General features: G+C 43.1%; 1 protein-coding gene across 2 annotated transcripts in view; it reads left to right on the top strand.

Moving 5' to 3' along the window:
* The window catches only part of GRHL1 (grainyhead like transcription factor 1), a 51,635-nt gene that overhangs the window by 18,452 nt on the left and 13,311 nt on the right, over positions 1-19,872 (top strand). For both annotated transcript variants that reach the window (XM_025353909.1, XM_025353910.1), the window contains exon 9: positions 17,438-17,596. In XM_025353909.1, the coding sequence (XP_025209694.1) occupies positions 17,438-17,596 (159 nt within the window). The remainder of the gene's footprint in view (positions 1-17,437; positions 17,597-19,872) is intronic.

Raw genomic sequence — 19,872 nt, forward strand, 5'->3', positions numbered from 1 at the left:
TAGAGTCAGCTACCCAGTATGGCAGATGGGAAAACAGCTGCGGTCAAAGGAAATTGCAGAATTTCTTTGATCATCTGTGCATAGGTATGATCTTCATGAATAGTAAGCACACTTTTTAAGGATGTAATGAATCCTGGGAATACAAAATAAGAGGTTTTTCCAGTGGTAACACCTAAATCCTTACACTGTAAAGTGAATTATGTTGTAGTTTTCATTCACACATTTAATTTTAAAAATAGTAACAGCAAGAACTTTTTGCCAGACGTGCGCCAAGCTCCCGCTGGAGTAAGTAGCGTCAGAGAAGTAGATAGATGTAGAGTCTGACTTGGTTTTACTGTGTTGTGCATTCCATGGTAAAACACCCTGAAGATTTGGGCATTTCTCCTGAAGTGCTGTGTTTGGAACCTGGTTGCTTTGGAAAGTCTTTATCAAACCTTTGGAAGGAAGCTCTTTGTCCCAGTTTGTGAGCAGGTTGCTCGCCGACAGATGGAACTGCGTCTTTTTCTTGATGGCGTGATCTTATCTCTGGGTGTGCCAGAGCCAATTTCAACATACTTTTGTCTCTTCCCAGTTCAGTCCCTGTCCATCTTTTCCCTTCAGTGTGGTGTCTCAGCCTGTGGAGAAGAAGAAGGGGCAGTGAGAGACAGGACAAAATCAGAGAGCCTTGTTTCCTGGGGGAAGAAAACCCTGTCAAATCAGAGGACGCTGTGCTTTTGCTTTTAATTATGATCTATCAGCTCTAAGAAGGAACTCTGAGGCCTTTGGAAGGGTCGTCCTTGAGAGTCCAATGGTTTATGTCATGGAAAGACTCATGTTACAAAGGAAAGAGGATTAAAGTAGAATTTGGAGCCCAGCTAAGTACCAAGAAGCTTTTCTGTGAGGGAGTCTGTGTTTGGATGGGAAATCAGTATCTGTCTGTTTTGTCTCCTTGTCTCGGCAAAAGCCGATAGAGTTCTTGGTGAGGGATTATTGAGGCTTGTAGAGTCCATTCTGTAAAAGAGGGGTGTAACCATCCTGGTAACCTGAACGAAAGTCTTTCTGCTTCTGGGATGCAGGTTTATGAATTTAATAAGTTTGTTGTTTTGTCTAAGCATAATATTTGTAATTCATTGTGAGAGTAATTTTTAGTTTGTTTGGACTGAACATATTGCTTGCATTTAGAAGGATTCCATTCTAGTGAAGCACCCATCAAGTGTGCCATTAAAATAAGGTGTTGCCACGTTTGGTTCCATTAGGCAGGGACAGGTTTGGTTTGTTTCACAACTTTAAATTTCCAGTGTGATGGGAGGAAGGAGGGGGGAGAGAAGTGAGTCAAACATCCTACTTGCAATTGCAATTAAATGAAGACAGGAGATTTAAAACTAAAGGTATACTCCCTGGCCTAAATAGAAAAAGATGTCAGGAAGCACTGTTACTTTTAAAATGCAGGAGAAGAGGCTTTTAGTGTCTAGGCAGATCACGAAGCTGACTAGACTGAGCTGGATTATTCATGCATTTCTATCCTTAAACCCCAAGGAAAACCCAAGGTATAGCCGTGGAGGCTTCTGAATTGAGATTTGTTTGATCCCAGGGGTTTTCTCTTATGCAGTTTAACAGTACATATCTGTTAAAAGAAAAAACGAAATGTTTTGTACCAGAGTCGAGATAGTCACATTCCTTTATACGGAATGAGTAGTTTTTAGAGTTGTAGCTTGATCAGTATTGGAAATAACAAGAAAACTTCCTCGATTGGAAGTTTGTAGAGAATGCCTTTAATTAGCTGATATAGAATAAAGTCTTTATTTAGCAATTGGACATTTTTCTTTGACGAAGCTGCTGTTTTCGGGGTGATTGTGAGGATGATTTCTCCTAGAAACTTCTCATTTTTTTTAAAGCTAAGTCTGTTGGACTTTGGCTTGAAGACATGTTCCATGCAGATGTAAAATAAAGTCCATCGAACCACGGTAGAACTTGGAATCCACAGGTAACGAAACGTACATTTGTCATCGCACAGGCCGGGGGGTAAGGGCCAAGCGGAAGCTGTCTCTGGACCAGGGAGGGACTTGGCAGCTGAAGAAAGCTGTAGTTTGGTAGTGAAACTTGCATCTTGTGAAACGGATTTCAAGCACCCATGTCTGTGTAGCCTGCATCTGGGCTGCTACTTGAATTCCTTTTTCTTTTTTTTTTGGTTGAATTTTCCCCCTTCCTCCACCCTGCCACTGTCAAGAAACAATTGACTCCTCTATAAAACTTTCTTTTTTGATAGCTTGTCACCTTAACCCTCCTTCTCCTAGGTCCTTCCTGGAAATTCTATCTGTGGTAGCTTTCTCAAGCTGTCTTTTCAACCAGTTTTGCTACTTGGAAACTAAAGCAGAGAGCTTGACTGTGACCTGACATCATTAGTAGTAACTGAACTTACCCAGCACAGCAGTTTCAAGGCAGCATGGGGCCTTGGAGTTCAGATTTCTTTTATGTGGAGCTCTTCTGCACGCAAGACCCTCAATCCTTTAGTAAATACAGGGCACTCCCTACATTAACTTAGGGATTTTGTTTTTAGCTTTTCCTTGTAAATGAAAGAGAACTTCTGATTGGAAGGCAGCCTGCCCGCCAGCTCTTCCTTTCTGGCCCATGGGCTTGCCTGCCCTGTTCTGTGCCTGGTGAGGATGGAATGTGGCCTGTGTGCCTTGTGTCACACCTGCATCCAGTTCTGCATATTTCAGAACAAACATTGTACTTACTTGGGACAACAGGTGCCAAATCACTGTATATGCCAAGTGTCCTTAGGTTCACCAGGGCCTGCTTACAGGACCGTGACACAGGGGAGAAGAGTGTGCAGGTACCTCCACAGTGGTGTTTTTTTTTTTTTTTTTTTCTCTGTCTCTCTTTTTATCTCTGTGACTTTTTCCCTGGCTCCCTACACTCCACAGAAACCAAGCCCATATGTGGGCGGTGTGGGAAGGTGGTGCTGAGGCAACAGCCAGGCTGCTGACTCGTTCTTGTTTTTCTTCAGGGAAACGCCCCACATAGATGTGGGAAGATTTCAAGTTAGTGCCTCTTTATTCCCACATCCCTGTCCTCCCTGCCCACCTCCTGCCAATTCTTTTTCTTTTTCCTTGATGGTGATTGGATAGTCTGAGAAATAACACAAATGCTGGCTGCCACTGGAAGTCTTTTATTTCTTGGGGGTAGCATTCTGCCCTGGGATAGGCTGGTCTCCTCCCACCATCAGAGCAGGCATGCTGGGGTTCTCTGAGTGGGACTGGGTTCTGCTTCTGAGTTTGTGACTCAGTCCCCAATATCTTCTTGGGCCTCATGAATTAATGGAACCCACACAGATGGAGGACTAGCAGGGGACCACAAGGCCCAGACAGAAGGAAGGTCATCAGTGTTTGTTTGTTTATTTCGGGTTGGGGAAGGAATGCTATGATGATTATGTGTCTGCCATATCATACTTAGTAAAATGTTCCTGAACAATCTGACTTTGATTTGTTAAACTATTTCCCACTCTCCTGGCTTCAGCTGAATTTTATAACTGTATATAAATGTCTTAGAAAATGGTGATTTCATTTTCTTTTAGTGCTGTTGGATTTGGGGTTAGAATAAACTACATTATGGACCTCACATTTTAATTTTGGTTGTTAGGTTTCTATGAACTATCTTAGAGCAATCTTTTTCACTGATTTAGAGAATTAAAGTAGAAATTTCCCTAGGGTTTCTACGTTCAATTTAGTAGATAGATTACTTTCTGAAATGATATTATGTCGGCATTTGACTAAATTGAATTTAAATACTAGGATGGGTTAAAATGATAAAGACTCCCAGAGGCAACTGGGCCTGTGTCCACGACCGCTGCTGCTGTCTCATGGAGCCACGTCACCAGCTAGACTCATGACTTATGTGAAGTCAAATAGGAAGTTTGGAACAGCCTAGCTCTGTGGTTCGAAATGCAGAGACCTTTAATTTCATGCCTCGTGACCAAAAAGCAACCTGCTCAGAACCATTCGGGGTTCGCCCTTTTCTCTACGTTCGTCTACTTCACCAAACAATTTTTCCACAAGGTACTTCTCTGGCTTTCTATTTGTCACTGTCGCAGTGTGGGTTTGAGAAAAGAGCCTTGAGGTTGGAATCAGGAGACTTGGGTCCTGGCCTTGGCTTTGTCACCTGTTTAACTGTGTGTCTTTTGCCATCTATATCTTCAAAGCCTGAGGCTCAGTCACAGCTTGACACTGTCTCTTTTGAGTTTAAAGATACCAATAGCCAGAGACTGTGCGCTATGTGATATTCTTGTGAAAGATGAATGTTTTTAGGGTAGGCAGTGAGGATAAGTGCATTTTGGGAATGTAAAACTTTTTTTGGTGACCAACTTTCTGAAGCATCTTCTCCAGTTAAATCAACCTACATTACTTTTTTCTTTTCTGCCTTCTAACAGATATTTTCTTGATATATTTACCAGGTAGTTAGAACTCACTTGAAACTTTTAGTTGGGCATGATGATACACACGTGACAGCACGCCATACTGACGTGGGCCAGCAGGCACTCTCAGCTCTGCGGGCTGGTGCTTCCAGAAGCCTGCTGGGGATCATCCTCTGATTCACAAAAGCAAAACGCTTCCTCAAAGTTTTTTTTTTTCTCTCTCTCTCGTTATTGACCAATTAGACTGTTTTCTAACATCCAGGAAATTCTATGCAAGGTGATCACTCTGTTGCATCTGTGGAAGAACTGACTTAGGAAATCATTTTGCAGGGAGTCAGCTTCCCGAACTGTACATTCATTCATTGAGCGAATTGTTTGTTGCACTTCTCTATGTAAGCACTGCAAAAGAGTAAGAAAATGACTGAAGCATAAAGCCTGTCCTCAGAGGAGATTATACTCTGTATTCTGGTCTATGTTGTAAGTGAGGGTAAAAACATGCTCTTAAGATTTCCAGGGAAATGGACTTTTAGCTGAGGGAATCCCCAGAGTCTTTGCTGGGGCTGCAGAATATTTTTGCAAAAGGTGTTTGATTGGATCTTACTTATTTTTCCTTATCTTTCCCCTCATAGAGTTGCTGTTGTGAATGTAAGTGGAAAAGGGGCAGCTGGAACAGCTTAGTCTGAAGAGGTGCTTTCACCTTTTAAGGCCTGTGTAGTGCAGAGGCGACAGCTGCAGACTTGTCTTCTACAGCTCTAGTCACAGAGGAGTCTGAAGTCACAGACATTACCACATCTGTAAATGCAACATGAAGGGTTAAACCTGTATTTATCAAATAAAAATTGTTAGGTACCTGCAGCTTTTGTAACAGAAAGATAGTCACTGGAGATAGGAATTGAAAACTAAAAGTGAATACACACAGTAGAAAACCAGGTCATAACCTGTGAGGTGGGTTTATCTCTACCCTGGCACTTACCTTGTATGTCTCAGTGTGTCTCAGGCAGTCTCTAAATACTATAATCTTTTCCAAAATAATTCAGGGGATATAAATAGTCAGTCAGTATTCAGCAAATATTTACTGTTCAGTATGTGTAAAAAACTGCTTGGCATTTTGGATTCTACCCTGATGACCTAGGAGTTCAAGTCAGCTTAAAAGAAAGATATAAACACAGGCCGGGCGTGGTGGCTCATGCCTGTAATCCCAGCACTTTGGGAGGCTGAGACGGGTGGATCACCTGAGGGTCAGGAGTTTGAGACTAGCCCACCAATGTAGTGAAACCCCGTCTCTAGTAAATACAAAAAAAAAAATTAGCCAGGTGTGGTGGTGCGTGCCTGTAATCTCAGCTACTTGGGAGGCTGAGGCAGGAAAATCGCTTGAACCCGGGGTTGGAGGTTGAGCCAAGATTGCATTATTGCATTCCAGCCTGGGCAACAAGAATGAAAACTCTGTCTCAAACAAAACAAAACAAAAAAATATATATATATAAACACAAATAACTTGTGGATTTGGACAACAAGTTACCTAACCTCTAAGCCTTGGTTTCCTCATCTGTAAAATGGGGCCAAAATAGTATCAGCTTCATAGGTGTTTTTCAGGGTCAAAGAATGGTATAAATGTAGCCCAAATACCATAGCAGCATGTAGTTTTATTTGGCTGGAGTTTAGGAAAGTGGGTCGTTCATTCAGGAAACGTATATTTCTTATTGGCCAGGCACTGCCAAGATGCTCTTGGAATGGAAAGGTGAGTAGTCCGTGACCCAAAACTCAGAACTCAGTAGGAGGATTCCACTCTAGTAAGTGTAGGGATGCTGGTGACACAAAGGAAGGGAACCTTACTTAGAAGTTTCGTCACGCTTCTCAGGTGACCCCAGTGGGGTGGGGGGTTCCCAAAGGATAGTGGGAACCAGGCTGGCATGCAGAGCCCAGAATGAGCTGTGACCTTTGATGTCTTCTGAGTCAGGAGCGAGGGGGACTGCATAGGAAGGTCGTGGGGTGCTCTCACAAGGAGCTTGTCTCCAATCCGTGGGGTCTGTGGGCCAAGGGTCTTGGGGCTGGAGGTTCTTTGAGGCTGTGTAATGTTGTGTTTTCAAGTCAATGATGAGACTTTAGTCAGAAGCATATCCTGCATGCCACCAGAGCCAAATGCTGCCAGGAGACATCAGTGCCGGGGTGTGTGCTTAGGTTTGGGGTTGAAGCCAGATAAAGGCCACATGAGGTCTTGGGGTGCTGGGTGATCAGACATTTTGCAGTCGTTTAAATAGAGTAGCATTTCTCAGACTCAGATCTGGGTGTATTTTTAAGGGTGAAACTTTCACCTTTTAAAGAGGATATGTATAGTATTCACATTTGGGAAATACTGTTACAGGTGGTACAAAGTATGGCTGGAAAGGTGGATCGGAGTCACATAAAAAGCTTGAATGCTAAGGAATGTAGTCTTTCACATAGACTGTGGTAGGCTACTGAAAATGTTTAGGAATACATGATTAAGATTCTGAAGTGACACTAATATTTGGCAATTGCCTAATATTAAGCAATCTGTCTCTTTCATTTAATTGCCTGATTTGTAGCCATTTTATTGTTCAGAGGGTCCTCTACTAGAGGTTGGAAGAAAATGTTTAATTTCTGTAACTTTATATTATCTCTTTTTATTGTTTATGTTTATTTGGTGGGGGCACTGTTGTGTATTTACAGTTTTATGAGGATTTGAAACTTGTTGAAATAAGATTTGGAGAGTATGTAGATTTTTGTATGCTCATCGTTTTTCTGTCTCTCATTACTAGTATTTAATACAGTACCACTTAATAATGGATAATAATTGGAAGAAATACAAAATATGTGCTAAACACTGGAAGAATTTTTTTTTTTTTTTTTTTTTTTGTGAGACAGAGTCTCACTGTGTCACTCAGGCTGGAGTGCAGTGGCATGATCTCGACTCACTGCAACCTCCACCTCCCGGGTTCAAGCAATTCTCATGCCTCAGCCTCCCGAGTAGCTGAGATTACAGGCTTGCGCCACCTCACTCAGCTAATTTTTTTATATTTTTGGTAGAACAAGATTTCACCATGTTAGCCAGGCTGGTCTCAAATTCCTGGCCTCAAGTGATCCGCCCCCCTTGGCCTCCCAAAGTGCTGGGATTAACAGGCATGAGCCACCGCGCCCAGCTGGAAGAAATTTTTAAAATGAACAACATCCCTGCCTTCAAGGGGCCTTGGGAGCTTACTAACTGCAGTGTTACAGGGACAGGAGTTAAACAGAGGTGAATGTTAAGATTCTCGCTCCGTCCTCCCTGTCCTTGATCCAGGTGATGACCTTGACCGAGGTGATGAGAGTATACAGAAGCGGCCGTTTCCCTGAAGAATCTCAGTCTGGTGTATTAGTCCATTTTCATGCTGCTGATAAAGACATACCCAAGACTGGGTAATTTATAAAGAAAAAGAGGTTTAATGGACTCACAGTTCCATGTGGCTGGGGAGGCCTCACAGTCATGGTGGAAGGTGAAAGCCATGTCTTACATGGTGGCAGGCAAGAGAGAATGAGAGCCAAGTAAAAGGGGAAACCCCTTATCAAACCGTCAGCTCTCATGGGACTTATTCACTACCACGAGAACAATATGCGGGAAATCGCCCCCATGATTCAGTTATCTCCCACAGGGTCCCTCCCACAACACGTGGGAATTATGGGAGCTACAATTCAAGAGGAGATTTGGGTGGGGACACAGCCAAACCATATAATCTGGCCTCACAGGAAGTTTGAGGGAAGGAAAAAGCTACTTAGTCCAACTTGGTAAGTGGTAAAATGGAGCTGTACACAGAGTGCGATGGACACAGCTGAGAACATGAGGGATTCCCCTTTGGGCAGATAAGGGGATGGTGATGAGAAAGGGTATATCCGTTGGTGCTGAGTCTTTATCCATAAGGGAAATGTATGTCAGTAGACAATGGAGGAAACGATATTTTAAAATTCAGGGGCAGAGAAAATGAAGATCCCCAAAGTTTGGAAGTACCTGTAAAGGAGGTGTGAACGAGAATGGGCATTTGGATCTGGATTTTGGAAGGCCTTGAGAATTTGGATTTCTGCCACCAAACTGCAGAGAACCATTGAAGATTATTAGTGGTTTTTCCTAGCTAGGCTCTTTCACTTTCCCAAGCACTGAGATGATGCTGCCTGGATGAGCACCTGTGACATCTCACTTGGTCTTATGAACAGAGCACTTACTCTATTTTAGTTTGAAAATCAGGTCTTTAAAAAGGAAACCGACTGGGCATGGTGGCTTGTGCCTGTAGTCCCAGCACTTTGGGAGGCTAAGGCAGGTGGATCACCTGAGGTCAGGAGTTCGAGACCAGCCTGGCCAACATGGTGAAACCCCATCTCTACTAAAAATACAAAGATTGGCCAGGCATGGTGGCAAGCACCTGTAATCCCAGCTACTTGGAGGCTGAGGCAGGAGATTCACTTGAACCTGGGAGGTGGAGGTTGCAGTGAGCCGAGATTGTGCCGTTGCACTCCAGCCTAGGCAACAAGAGCGAAACTCCCTCTCAAGAAAAAAAAAAAAAGCCAGTTGTGGTGGTGCGTGCCTATAATCCCAGCTACTTGGGAGGCTGAGGCATGAGAATCACTTGAATCTGGGAGGCAGAGGTTGCAATGAGCCGAGATGGCGCCACTGCATTCCAGCCTGGGTGACAGGGCAAGACTCTCTCTCAAAAAAAAAAAAAAAAGAGAAAAAAAGAAAATCTTATCCAAACTGTCATAAAGTTGCTTCATATTAGTCTCAATGGATCTAAATGTTCACTTTTTTTTTTTCACTCTAACGACAGGGTCTCACTCTGTTGCCCAGGCTGGAGTACAGTGGCATGACACAGCTCGCTGTAGCTTCTCCCTCCTAGGCTCAAGCCATACGCCTGCCTCAGCCTCCCATGTAGCTGGGACTGCAGGGGCACACCACCACACCCAGTTATTTTATTTTATTTTATTTTTTTAGAGACAGGTTCTCGCCATGTTGCCCAGGCCGGTCTCAAACTCCTGGACTCAAGCAATCCTCCCACCTACAGGCGTGAGCCACCGCCTGGCCAGTGCTCAAATTTTGAAATTGTTTTATTCTACTCATTTGAGCAAACTGTATTATGAAAGTCTTATGGAAATTATTTTCAGCATTATAGCAGCAATGTTACAAAACCATGTAAAATTTTACCTAAATTTCTCAGTAGAAAAAAATTAAGACTAATATTTGGATGTTGGATTATTTTCTTATAGGTGAATGATAATATAGAATGAGTATTACTGTCATTGTGGTAATTTTTAAAGAGGAGCAGCCTTTTTGCTAGTTCATGAAAAAAGCCCTGATATGTATTAAACATTTTCATCTCTTAGCTCCTAACTTCACCACTTAATGTTTTTGTAACTTTTAACTAATGAACTCCAAGTGCTTTGTTCATGCCTTCTTTTCTATGATTTAGGAGAGTTAAAAATATTTCTGTAATTTCTCTCCACAAATTAAATTTACTTGTTAAAGTTCACATTCCTGACCACTCTCTTTAGACTACACAGTTAGCAAGCTTTATTGGAATTGTGTCTTGGTTTGTGGTGTTGATGATAAAGCTCAAAAGGAGTGGGTGAGTTGGGGATTTTATAAAACTGATTCTCAGTTACTTTCCCTATACCAGCTATGAAATGAACCTCTGATGGTGATCTCTGTTTTGAGCACAGTGGGTTTTTTTGTTTGTTTGTTTTGTTTTGTTTTGTCTTTTTCCTCCTTGTTTTCTCTTTGAGGACTAACTTGGCGGAAGCAGCCAAGTGTGAACAGCGCTGATGTGGCTGCCGCAGTGCTTCCTGGAGGAATCATCATAAATTCAAGATCTGATTTCTTGTTGGTTTCTGTGCTTGAGAGCATTTAGAATAAAAGTCTGTATCAGTTAATCCTTTGATCATTTAAATCATTTTATTTTGTTTTCCTCTCATTTTCAAACTGAGGTTTGAAAACAAAATTAAATACTTTGAAACATTCTAAGTGCATAAATTATTGGTCAGGAATGAGGAACTGTCCTTAGAAAAATGGGCTAGACGTTTTAAAAGGAATCTTGTAGAGCACCTTGGATTGTTCAGCAGTTTATGTTTGTGGTTAGTTTTTTTCTCTTCCAATAATTTGGGTGGGAATAATATTAGTTGCTCATCTTTTGACATTAATGTTCTAATTATTTGAATACAAATGTTTTCTCTCAAAATAAGTGGGAAGCATGAAAACAGAAAAGGTCATCTTTTGAGTTCTTAAAGTTTTATGTGAGAGATCTTCACATCTTTCTAGAGAAGGAAGGTTGTAAATCTTCAGCCTACTCCGATTCTGAAATGGGGCTTTTTAAGCGTGTGTGTGTGTATACATGCACTCCCATATGTTTTATAAAGGAGGAGTTGGATGTGTCCTCATTCATCGTACTTTTTACCTCTTTCCCATCCTCTGTAAAGATAGTGGAGTGTTTTCTGTAATCACATTGATACTATTTGTCTGCAGGATAGGAACGGTCCAAGCCTGGTTTTACCTGGATTTGGGTGAATAGCCCTGTGGTCTTGCTCACTCGGGGCTCCCCATTAGGTAGAATCCATGCAAAGTGTTAAAACTGAGGAACAAAGTGTGCCCATCTTGTTGCTCCCACTGGACCCAAGGGAGAGCTCTGGCTTGTGTTTCTACACTCGCCTTATATGTATGCCAGCAGGTTTTTAACATTAAACAAAACTGTTTAGTTGCAGACTAAAGAAGGCCGCCTCCTGACCATGAAGCTCCCCAGAAGCTGCACTTCTCCCTCAGAACTTCCCTGGTCCCTCCATGAGCGTGGGCTATGCTGATAGGGACAGTGTGTTTCCACAGGGGAGCGATGCATGGGCACAGCACACACTGGATGTCTTGCCAGGAAGTCACTTATGCGGAAAGTGGAAATACTCAATTACAAACAGAGAAATACACCTCCTTCCTGTTTACTCCATCATGATGATGTAAGGATAAATTAATGTCCAAGCAACTTAGAGGATGGTTTAGATCAGTGGTCAGCAGATGACATCTCTGAGGCTGGGCCAGCTAGCTGCCTGTTTATATAAATCAAGTGTTATCAAAACACCACCACACTCATATCCGTGGCTACTTTTATACTATTACTGCAGAGTTGAGTAGTTGCATGTGGCCCACGGATGTGAAAATACTATCGGGCCCTTTACAGAAAAATAGTTGCTTCTGGTTTAGATAAGGGGATGAAAAAATATTTTATGTATCTACTTTGTACTTATTCTTAGGCATACTTATTCAATACCTAGTATGTATTTTCCTCCTTTTATTAAAAGCATATGTTAAGCATGTGTTATGATCCAGGCATGAGACATAGAGATGATTATTAAGACAGGGTCATCTCAAGGAGGTTGCCGTTTAGTGAGGAAGGCAACACATCATGCTTTGTCCTGTGGTTCAGAGTTACAACCTCAGCCTTCAGCTGAACACACAAGTTCACCACAAATGCCAATCCCTATGAAATCAAACATAACATGAGTAATAAAAATAAGCGGGAGAGTTTAATATGTGTGTAATTGGTTTTTTTTTCCTGGTTAATATCTTAAGAACTTTTTAGTATATGAGGATTTGCATGATCTTATTGAATAGCAGGGTTGAACAAAATGGCTTTAATCTAGATCTTTCTGTATGTGTGTGCCACTTTTGCCTATATATCTAGATCTAGGTATTCTTTAAGTTAAATTACATGAATATTCTTATTTGATAGGGCTATGCCTCTGTAAAAATTTTGTTTAATGTTAAAAACCTGCTGGCATACATATAAATACATAAAAAAATATCTTCACTCTTTAAGGAAAGGAAGCCATGTATTGGAACTTGCTTTAATAATCTCAGAGTTTTAGAGCCAAGGGAGACCTTTTGTGGATCCTAGTGTGTAAGCAGCTAGAAGACTAATCACTTTACTGCAGTGGTTTCTATCTTGGCCAATCACTCAAATTACTCGAATTTGGTGCAGAGCACAAAAAAAAAAAAAAAAAAAAAAACAGTCCCAGCATCTCGAACCCACCCCAGGACAATGAAATCAGAATCTCTGGGGTGTGGCCAGGACATCCGACATCCGTATGTTTTTAAGTCCTGCCAGGCACAACTAATTCAGTCAGGGTTGTGAGGCACTGTTGTACAGACAGGATTCTGAAACTTTAGTGTGAATTAAATTTGGAATTAGCTGGAGAGCTTGTTAACCTCCCCTTCCACTCTCCCTGAGTTTTTGGATTCAGTGAGTCTGGGGTGGGCACCAGGATCTTCATTTCCAACAAGTTCCCTCATGCTGATGCTCCTGGCATCACACTTTGAGAGCCATTGCTGTATGAGATTCTTAAGTTTTACATAAGTAGTTATTGTGATGACTTTAACTGGCAACTTATGTGGTATTTTTAAACTAATATGACTTATAAAAAGTTGATAGATAAATGTATTACACGAAACTATTGTCACCAGTAAAAACAGTATAGATATAGGATTCATCCTTTGTCAATGTAAGTATATAATCATGGAAGTCCAGAGGTAGTCATCTAGAGATCCACGAATTCACTCTGCCCTTTGACAGGTAAGGACCCTGGGTTGCAGCGCTAGTTAGGGGCCAGCTCAGATGCTTTGATGTTTAGACCTAAGCTGCTTCTGTTGGGAATGTGGCTCCGCTTGTAGACTTTGGTTAAGGGTTAAACCCAGCACACATGTCCCCTCTGCACCAGCATGTCCCCTTGATCGTCTGTGTTCTTACCTTGGATCCTTTCTTAAGAGCAGGGGCATCGCGACCACCGGCCCCATCTTCTGTCTGGCATCTTCAGCCCACTGTTCCTGTCTCTCATGTTCGTGGCCTGCAGTGCTTACGTTTCACAGCTTTGTCACCTTCTCCTGGGATGTTTGTGTATTTATCTAGGCAAGGTAGCATTTTTTTTTAATGCTGAATTAGGACCATTGTAAACTTTCTTTAATACATTTAGAAAACTGCCAAGTTTGGAAATAACTGATTTTTTGAAATAAGAGAGAAATGTGTATCAGTAAGAGACCACAGATCATCACAAATGCACACCAGCATGGGCAAAGCGGTGCCGAAGCTCTGTGTTTGCCCTGATCCTGGGATTTGGCCCCTGCTCATTTCTTTTTTGAATAGAAACTTGAAACCGAGAAGCAACGGGAGGTTAGGTTTCGGGTTGGATTACTGTGAAATCCTCTTGTAAAGGTAGTATCACTTTGGGTCGAAGACTTCCTGGAATCGTGAGGGTAAAGTTGAACTTTCCCAGGCAGCTAGCTGTTTTTGAACTAGGAATTGAGCCACATGGCCTAGAATGACAGAAAAAATTCGGATTTTCCATTTGGTTGTAAATTGAAAAATATATGGTGGTTTGGTTACTTTGCTTAGTTGTTTGCATGGACTTTTTTAAAAACCTGAATGCATTCCGCAGACTCTCCATACCTCTGATTTGTGGATTTAGGGATTGTACTTGAAGTGTTTTTTAAAAAAACGTGGCTGACAGCAGTTACTCACACCTGTAATCTCAGCACTTTGGGAGGCCGAGGCGGGCGGATCATGAGGTCAGGAGTTCGAGACCAGTCTGGCCAATATAGTGAAACCCCATCTCTACTAAAAATACAAAATTAGCCAGGTGTGGTGGTGCAAGCCTGTAATCCCAGCTACTTGGGAGGCTGAGGCAGGAGAATCGCTTGAACCCGGGAGGCAGAGGTTGCGGTGAGCCGAGATAGCTCCACTGCACTCCAGCCTGGGCGAAAAGAGCGAAACTGAATCTCAAAAATAAATAAATAAATAAATAAATAAAAGATATAAAGTCAAAGCACATATTTTCTGTAATGTATGTGCCACTTTTGCGTATATATCTAGATCTAGGTATTCTTTAAGTTAAAGCAATTTACTTATTTACTGGAAATAAGCTTAAGTGGAAAGAAAAATTATAGCAGGCAGGATAAGGTACTGTGCTCGGTGTTAGAAGGGACAAAGCGTAGAATTACGGACCCGGCCTGCTAAATATTTACAGTCTAGTCAGGGAGAATAAACCATGCACATATCAAAAGGCAAACCATCCCAGGTAGGAGATCAGAGCCAGCTATTTGTGGAAGATGTTGGTTTGGGAGTCGTAGTGGGGTGTGAAGGGGAAAGCCCTCCAATGAACCCCAGTGCATCGCTTTCTACCTTGGGACAACTTTAAACACCGTTGTGGGCTTCATCTGTGCAAGAAGGATGATAGTCCCTTTCCCTGTGGGTGATTCGGTGAGACCGTGCTTGACATGCCCAGCACAGGTCCTGACGTCAGGTGCACAGTGTGTGGTCCCTCTGCTGTGTTGCCAGCCCGTGCTGCCATCTGCGTGCTTGTGACCATGTGTGGGGTGGGACTTGGGCCGGCCTTACAGATGGAGACAGACGAGGGGAGCTGTGGAGGCAGGCCTGCCTGGGAAGTCATGAGCAGGAAGCCTGGAGCAGGAAGCGGACGAGGACTGAGGTGAGGCGGGAATGGATGTGCAGATTGTGTTCGGGGATGGTGAGGAAACCAGCTGGGGTGGAGGGCTTGTGAAGGGACAAGATCAGAAATGACTTTTAAATCTGTTAACTTGAACAAGTCCTTCCTCTTTTTAGGATGTGTTGGTCTTTTCCTGCTGAGAAACAGTGTGTAGCCTAGAGTGAGGGTAAAATCTCGACCTCAGCTTTTGCATTTTGCATGCCTTCTAGAGAGCCATCTTTGTCACCATGATCCTGACTTTCCTCTTCTCCCTCCCTTCCTTCTCTTTCATCTTAAAGTTCTTATAGCTGGGCCGGGCGTGGTGACTCACGCCTGTAATCGCAGCACTTTGGGAGGCCAAGGCGGGCCGATCACTTGAAGTCAGGAGTTTGAGACCAGCCTGGCCAAAATGGTGAAACCCCCCCTCTACTAAAAATACAAAAATTAGCCAGGCGTAGTGGTGAGTGCCTGTAATCCCAGCTACTCAGAGGCTGAGGCAGGAGAAGGACTTGAACCCAGGAGGCGGAGGTTGCAGGATTGTGGTGAGCTGAGATTGCACCATTGCACTCCAGCCTGGGCAACAAGAGCAAAACTCCATCTCAAAAAAAAAAGTTATTATGGCTGTCCCCCACCCCCATTATAACTTAAATTTCTCCCCATCTGCCCTGGTTCAGCCAGTGACACCCAGTGCTGCTCCTGGTGGACCCATTCTTGGTTGTTGACCCAGGGGCTAGAAGGAATCTTCCCCTGTCAGCTCTTGGGTCTGAAATGGGCCAGTCTTAGTTTTAAAAACTGTAATTCCAATAATGTCCACTATGTGGTACACATGCATCAGAAATAAATTCTAAAACTAGTTGAAAGGGAGCTCAAAAACATTTTAAAAATCCAGAATGATAAAAATAGCTGGGAAATGGCACATGTTTATTTGCTGTGCACTGGGTTCCTCTTAAGTAGCAGCTTCCAGTGTCGTATTCATAATGTGACTCAGTTTATTTTAACTTTTGAGAAAGTGTGCTGGGAGATAACTGATTTGGAGCCCAGGAGAGGAGAGAAGGGTATGACATCTTCTGTCTTCCATTTCGATGGTGGGGGATCCCCCTGGATGGCTTCTCGCCGGCTTAGTGCATAGCTCAGGCACACACTAACAGCTGGAGTGTACCTGGTACTAACCTACTGCACTTGGAAGTCATCTTTAAATATTGTTCTTGTGGGCTGGGTGTAGTAGCTCCTGCCTGTAATCCCAGCACTTTGGGAGGCCAAGATGGTAGGATCACTTGAGCTCAGGAGTTCAAGACCAGCCTGGGCAACATAATGGAACCCTGTCTCTACAAAAAAAATACAAAAATTAGCTGGGCATGGTGGCACACACCTGTGATCCCAGCTACTTGGGAGGCCGAGGTGGGAGCATGGCTTGAGCCCAGAAGGTAGAGATTGCAGTGAGCTGAGATCACACCACCACACTCCAGCCCGAGCGACAGAGCCAGACTGTCTTAAAAAAAAAAAAAAAAAATTGCTCCCATGGGAAGTGGTGGCTTGGGCACTGATAGGAAAGCAGACTTTTGAAACTGTGGGTTGAGAAGCTCAAAGTCTGGTTTAGACAGTTTCTCTGAAGTAATTTCATGATTGAATAGTAGAACTGTGGCTTAAGGAATTGGATTCTTCTTTTCTCTCATGGAAATAGACCCACCAGCATAACATCTTCCCAGGTTATTCTAGGAAATTTTGACCGCATCTGTGTGGAACGTCTTGAACGAGGAACACATTCCTGAGTGTTTAGTGATCGTTAAGTTCTCAGTCTATTAACAAACTTCACCACTTTGGTTTTAGGTTTAATCTGAACATGTAAAGAATCCAGTTATGTTTAAATAAAAGACCCTTGCACTGATATTTCCGTACCTAGAAAGGAGTGTGGAAATAATTGTAAATTATAAATTATTCCTTGAAGACTGGGCCCAATGTGATTTGTTAACCAAAAGATTAATAAGAACAAACTGGAAAGAAATGAGGACTGTTTAGTCTGGATGGGCAGAGATTGAGAGGGAACTTCATTAGAATCTTATAAAAATTGTGGATTAGAGGAACACCGATTTCATAAGTTCTAAAATATGAGGACATAGAGTACTACAGGTTATCCTAAGAGGTGGTGTCAACGTAAACATAGGTGGATTCCCAGGAAGTTTTTACTAAGTTACAGAACAACTGCAGAGGGAGCTATGCTATTGGTAACTTTGGAAAATGGCATCGGGAAAGCTAATCAGCCTCTTCCCCTGTCCTAGCTGATATTAGGGATTCCGGAAGGAAACATGAGCAGAGGTTCAGAGCTGCCGACTCTTCCTCCTCTTTAAGGTCTGCTATTTCTATGGCCAAAAGCAGTTTTAAAATAAACCTCTGATCACCTCTTTTTAAAAACCCTTTTTTAAAAAATGAGAAACTGAACTTCTCATTTAAAATAGACTTGAGTAATTTCAGTGATGTTAATATTTTCATGAGCTGTGCTAGGTTTGACTTGGTGCCTGTTGCTTATGGAACCTTCTCTTCCCTTTGCAGGTTTTCATCTCTGTGAACTGCTTAAGCACAGACTTCTCTTCCCAGAAGGGAGTGAAGGGGTTGCCTCTTAACATTCAAATTGATACCTATAGTTACAACAACCGCAGCAACAAGCCTGTGCACCGGGCCTACTGCCAGATCAAGGTCTTCTGTGACAAGGTAAGGTCAGCAGGGATGCTTGGAACAAGTGTTTGAGACACACTCACGGAAAAGGACCAGGGTCTCTTTAATATTTAATGTCAAAATGAGAATATAGCTGCTAATATATAATAACTTTTAAAATTATTTTATTTATTTATTTATTTTATTTTATTTTATTTTTGAGACAGTCTCGCTCTGTCGCCCAGGCTGGAGTGCAGTGGTGCAATCTCAGCTCACTGCAACCTCTGCCTCCTGGGTTCAAGCAATTCTCCTGCCTCAGCCTCCCCAGTAGTTGGGATTACAGATGCACACCACCATGCCCGGCTAGTTTTTTGTATTTTTAGTAGAGATGGGGTTCCGCCATATTGCCCAGGCTGGTCTCCAACTCCTGAGCTCAAGTAATCTGCCCACCTCGGCCTCCCAGAGTGCTAGGATTACAGGTGTGAGCCACCGCACCCAGCCTTTATCAGAGATGAGGTCTCACTCTATCATCTAGGCTGGAATTCAGTGGTGCAATTACTGCTTACTGTAGCCTCAACCTCCTGGGCTCAAGCGATCCCCCGAACTCAGTCTCCTAAGTGGTTGGGACTACGGCACATCCCATCACACCCAGCTAATTTTTTAATTTTTTTGTGGAGAAGGGTTCCCGCCATGTTGCCCAGGCTAGTCTTGAACTCCTGGCCTCAAGTGATCCTCCCACCTTGGCTTCCGAAAGTGTAAAACAGCTTTTTTTTTTTTTTTGAGACAGAGTCTGGCTCTGTTGCCCATGCTGGAGTGCAGTGGCGCAATCTCGGCTCACTGCAGCCTCTGCCTCCCGGGTTCAAACGATTCTTGTGCCTTAGTCTCTCCAGTAGCTGAGATTACAGATGTGCACCCACCACACCTAGCTAATTTTTGTATTTTTAATAGAGACAGGGTTTTGCCAGGTTGGCCAGGCTGGTCTTGAACTCCTGGCCTCATGTGATCCGCCCACCTTGGCTTCCCAGAGTGCTGGGATTACAGGTGTGAGCCACTGTGCCTGGCCTAAAATAGCTTAATTATTGTTTTGGCCTTGCAAAGACACATTATAGAGAGATTTTTAAAATTACTTTTTAACTGAAAGATTAGAAGGATTGATGAGTACATTCTGTTGGGCATGTCTGATAAGTAAAGGAGGTGTGCACAGGCCCCTCTGAGCCCAGCTGCTGAAGGTTTAGGCAGTCAACCCTGCACGGAAGCTCTTCTTCAGCTGTGTCTGATTGGATGAATCACAAAGGGCTGTGCCTTCACAGTGCAAGGCCCAGAGGGAGCTCTGCATGACCTGTTTTCCCTGGTGTGGCTCCTTTTTATCTGGAGAAGAGAGGCTTACTTTTGCCCAGTGCAGAGCCAGGGGCTGAGCTGAATTTGATACAGGGAGAGTCTGGAAGGTGCGTCGAGTCTTGAGGGGAAAGTTTGTGCTGGCTCGGAACTGGGGAGCAACTGCAGATGAGTGGACGGTCCATTGAACTAAGACAGCAAGATCTTGACTTTTTCCAACTCAAAAATGTTGGACCTATTTTCGGCGGGGGAGGGGGGCAGTTCTTTTCATCCTGTTAAGGGAGCTTGTCTTTTATTGAGATTTTTAGAAGGGGCTAGGTAACTGGAAGTATGTTTGCTGTCAGAGTCCTGGTCTTTCACCCTGGCTTTTGCATCAGGTATACAAAGCACAGTGGCTGAGCACAGTGAATGAGTCTGAGGCCTTTTTCGGGTTTTTTGGATCGTGTTTACTCTTTGTGTGGCATTCGGTGATTTTCACCTTCCTGGGTGCTCGACATTTTTATATTATTGTGAATCTCCTTGAATTTTGTCCTGAAATCTGGTTAAGTTGCTTGGAAACCATTTGATCTTTCAGATCTTATGTCTATGATTTGATAGGCGGATCTGGAGCTGTGCTCAATATAAGGCTAATCATTCTGTGCTCCTGAGCAGGATTTTCCTGAATATTCTACCAAGTGTCCTGCTCATTACAAGTTTTTCCAGTTATATTGTTTCCTTGTAATAATCCTCATTACAAGGATTTCCAGTCCACCCCATATGGTGGGAACAGGTACTGTTTCTGGCTCTGTGTGAGTTTCGGGAACTGTTTCTCTAATCTTTTCAGATGTCAGTTCCCAACCCTGACCCCCAGCCTTGGGCAACTTCCTGGTACCTCTGTACCTGTTGGTGCCTGGCCACCCTAAAGATCTCGGAGCTTTTTCTTCTTTGGTACTTTGTCCTGCTGCCTTGATCTCTGTGGACTTCCAGCTCTGTCTCCTCAACCCTGGGCACCTGGACTG

Source organism: Theropithecus gelada, chromosome 13 (assembly GCF_003255815.1).
Source record: "Theropithecus gelada isolate Dixy chromosome 13, Tgel_1.0, whole genome shotgun sequence".
Classification (NCBI taxonomy): Eukaryota; Metazoa; Chordata; class Mammalia; order Primates; family Cercopithecidae; genus Theropithecus; species Theropithecus gelada.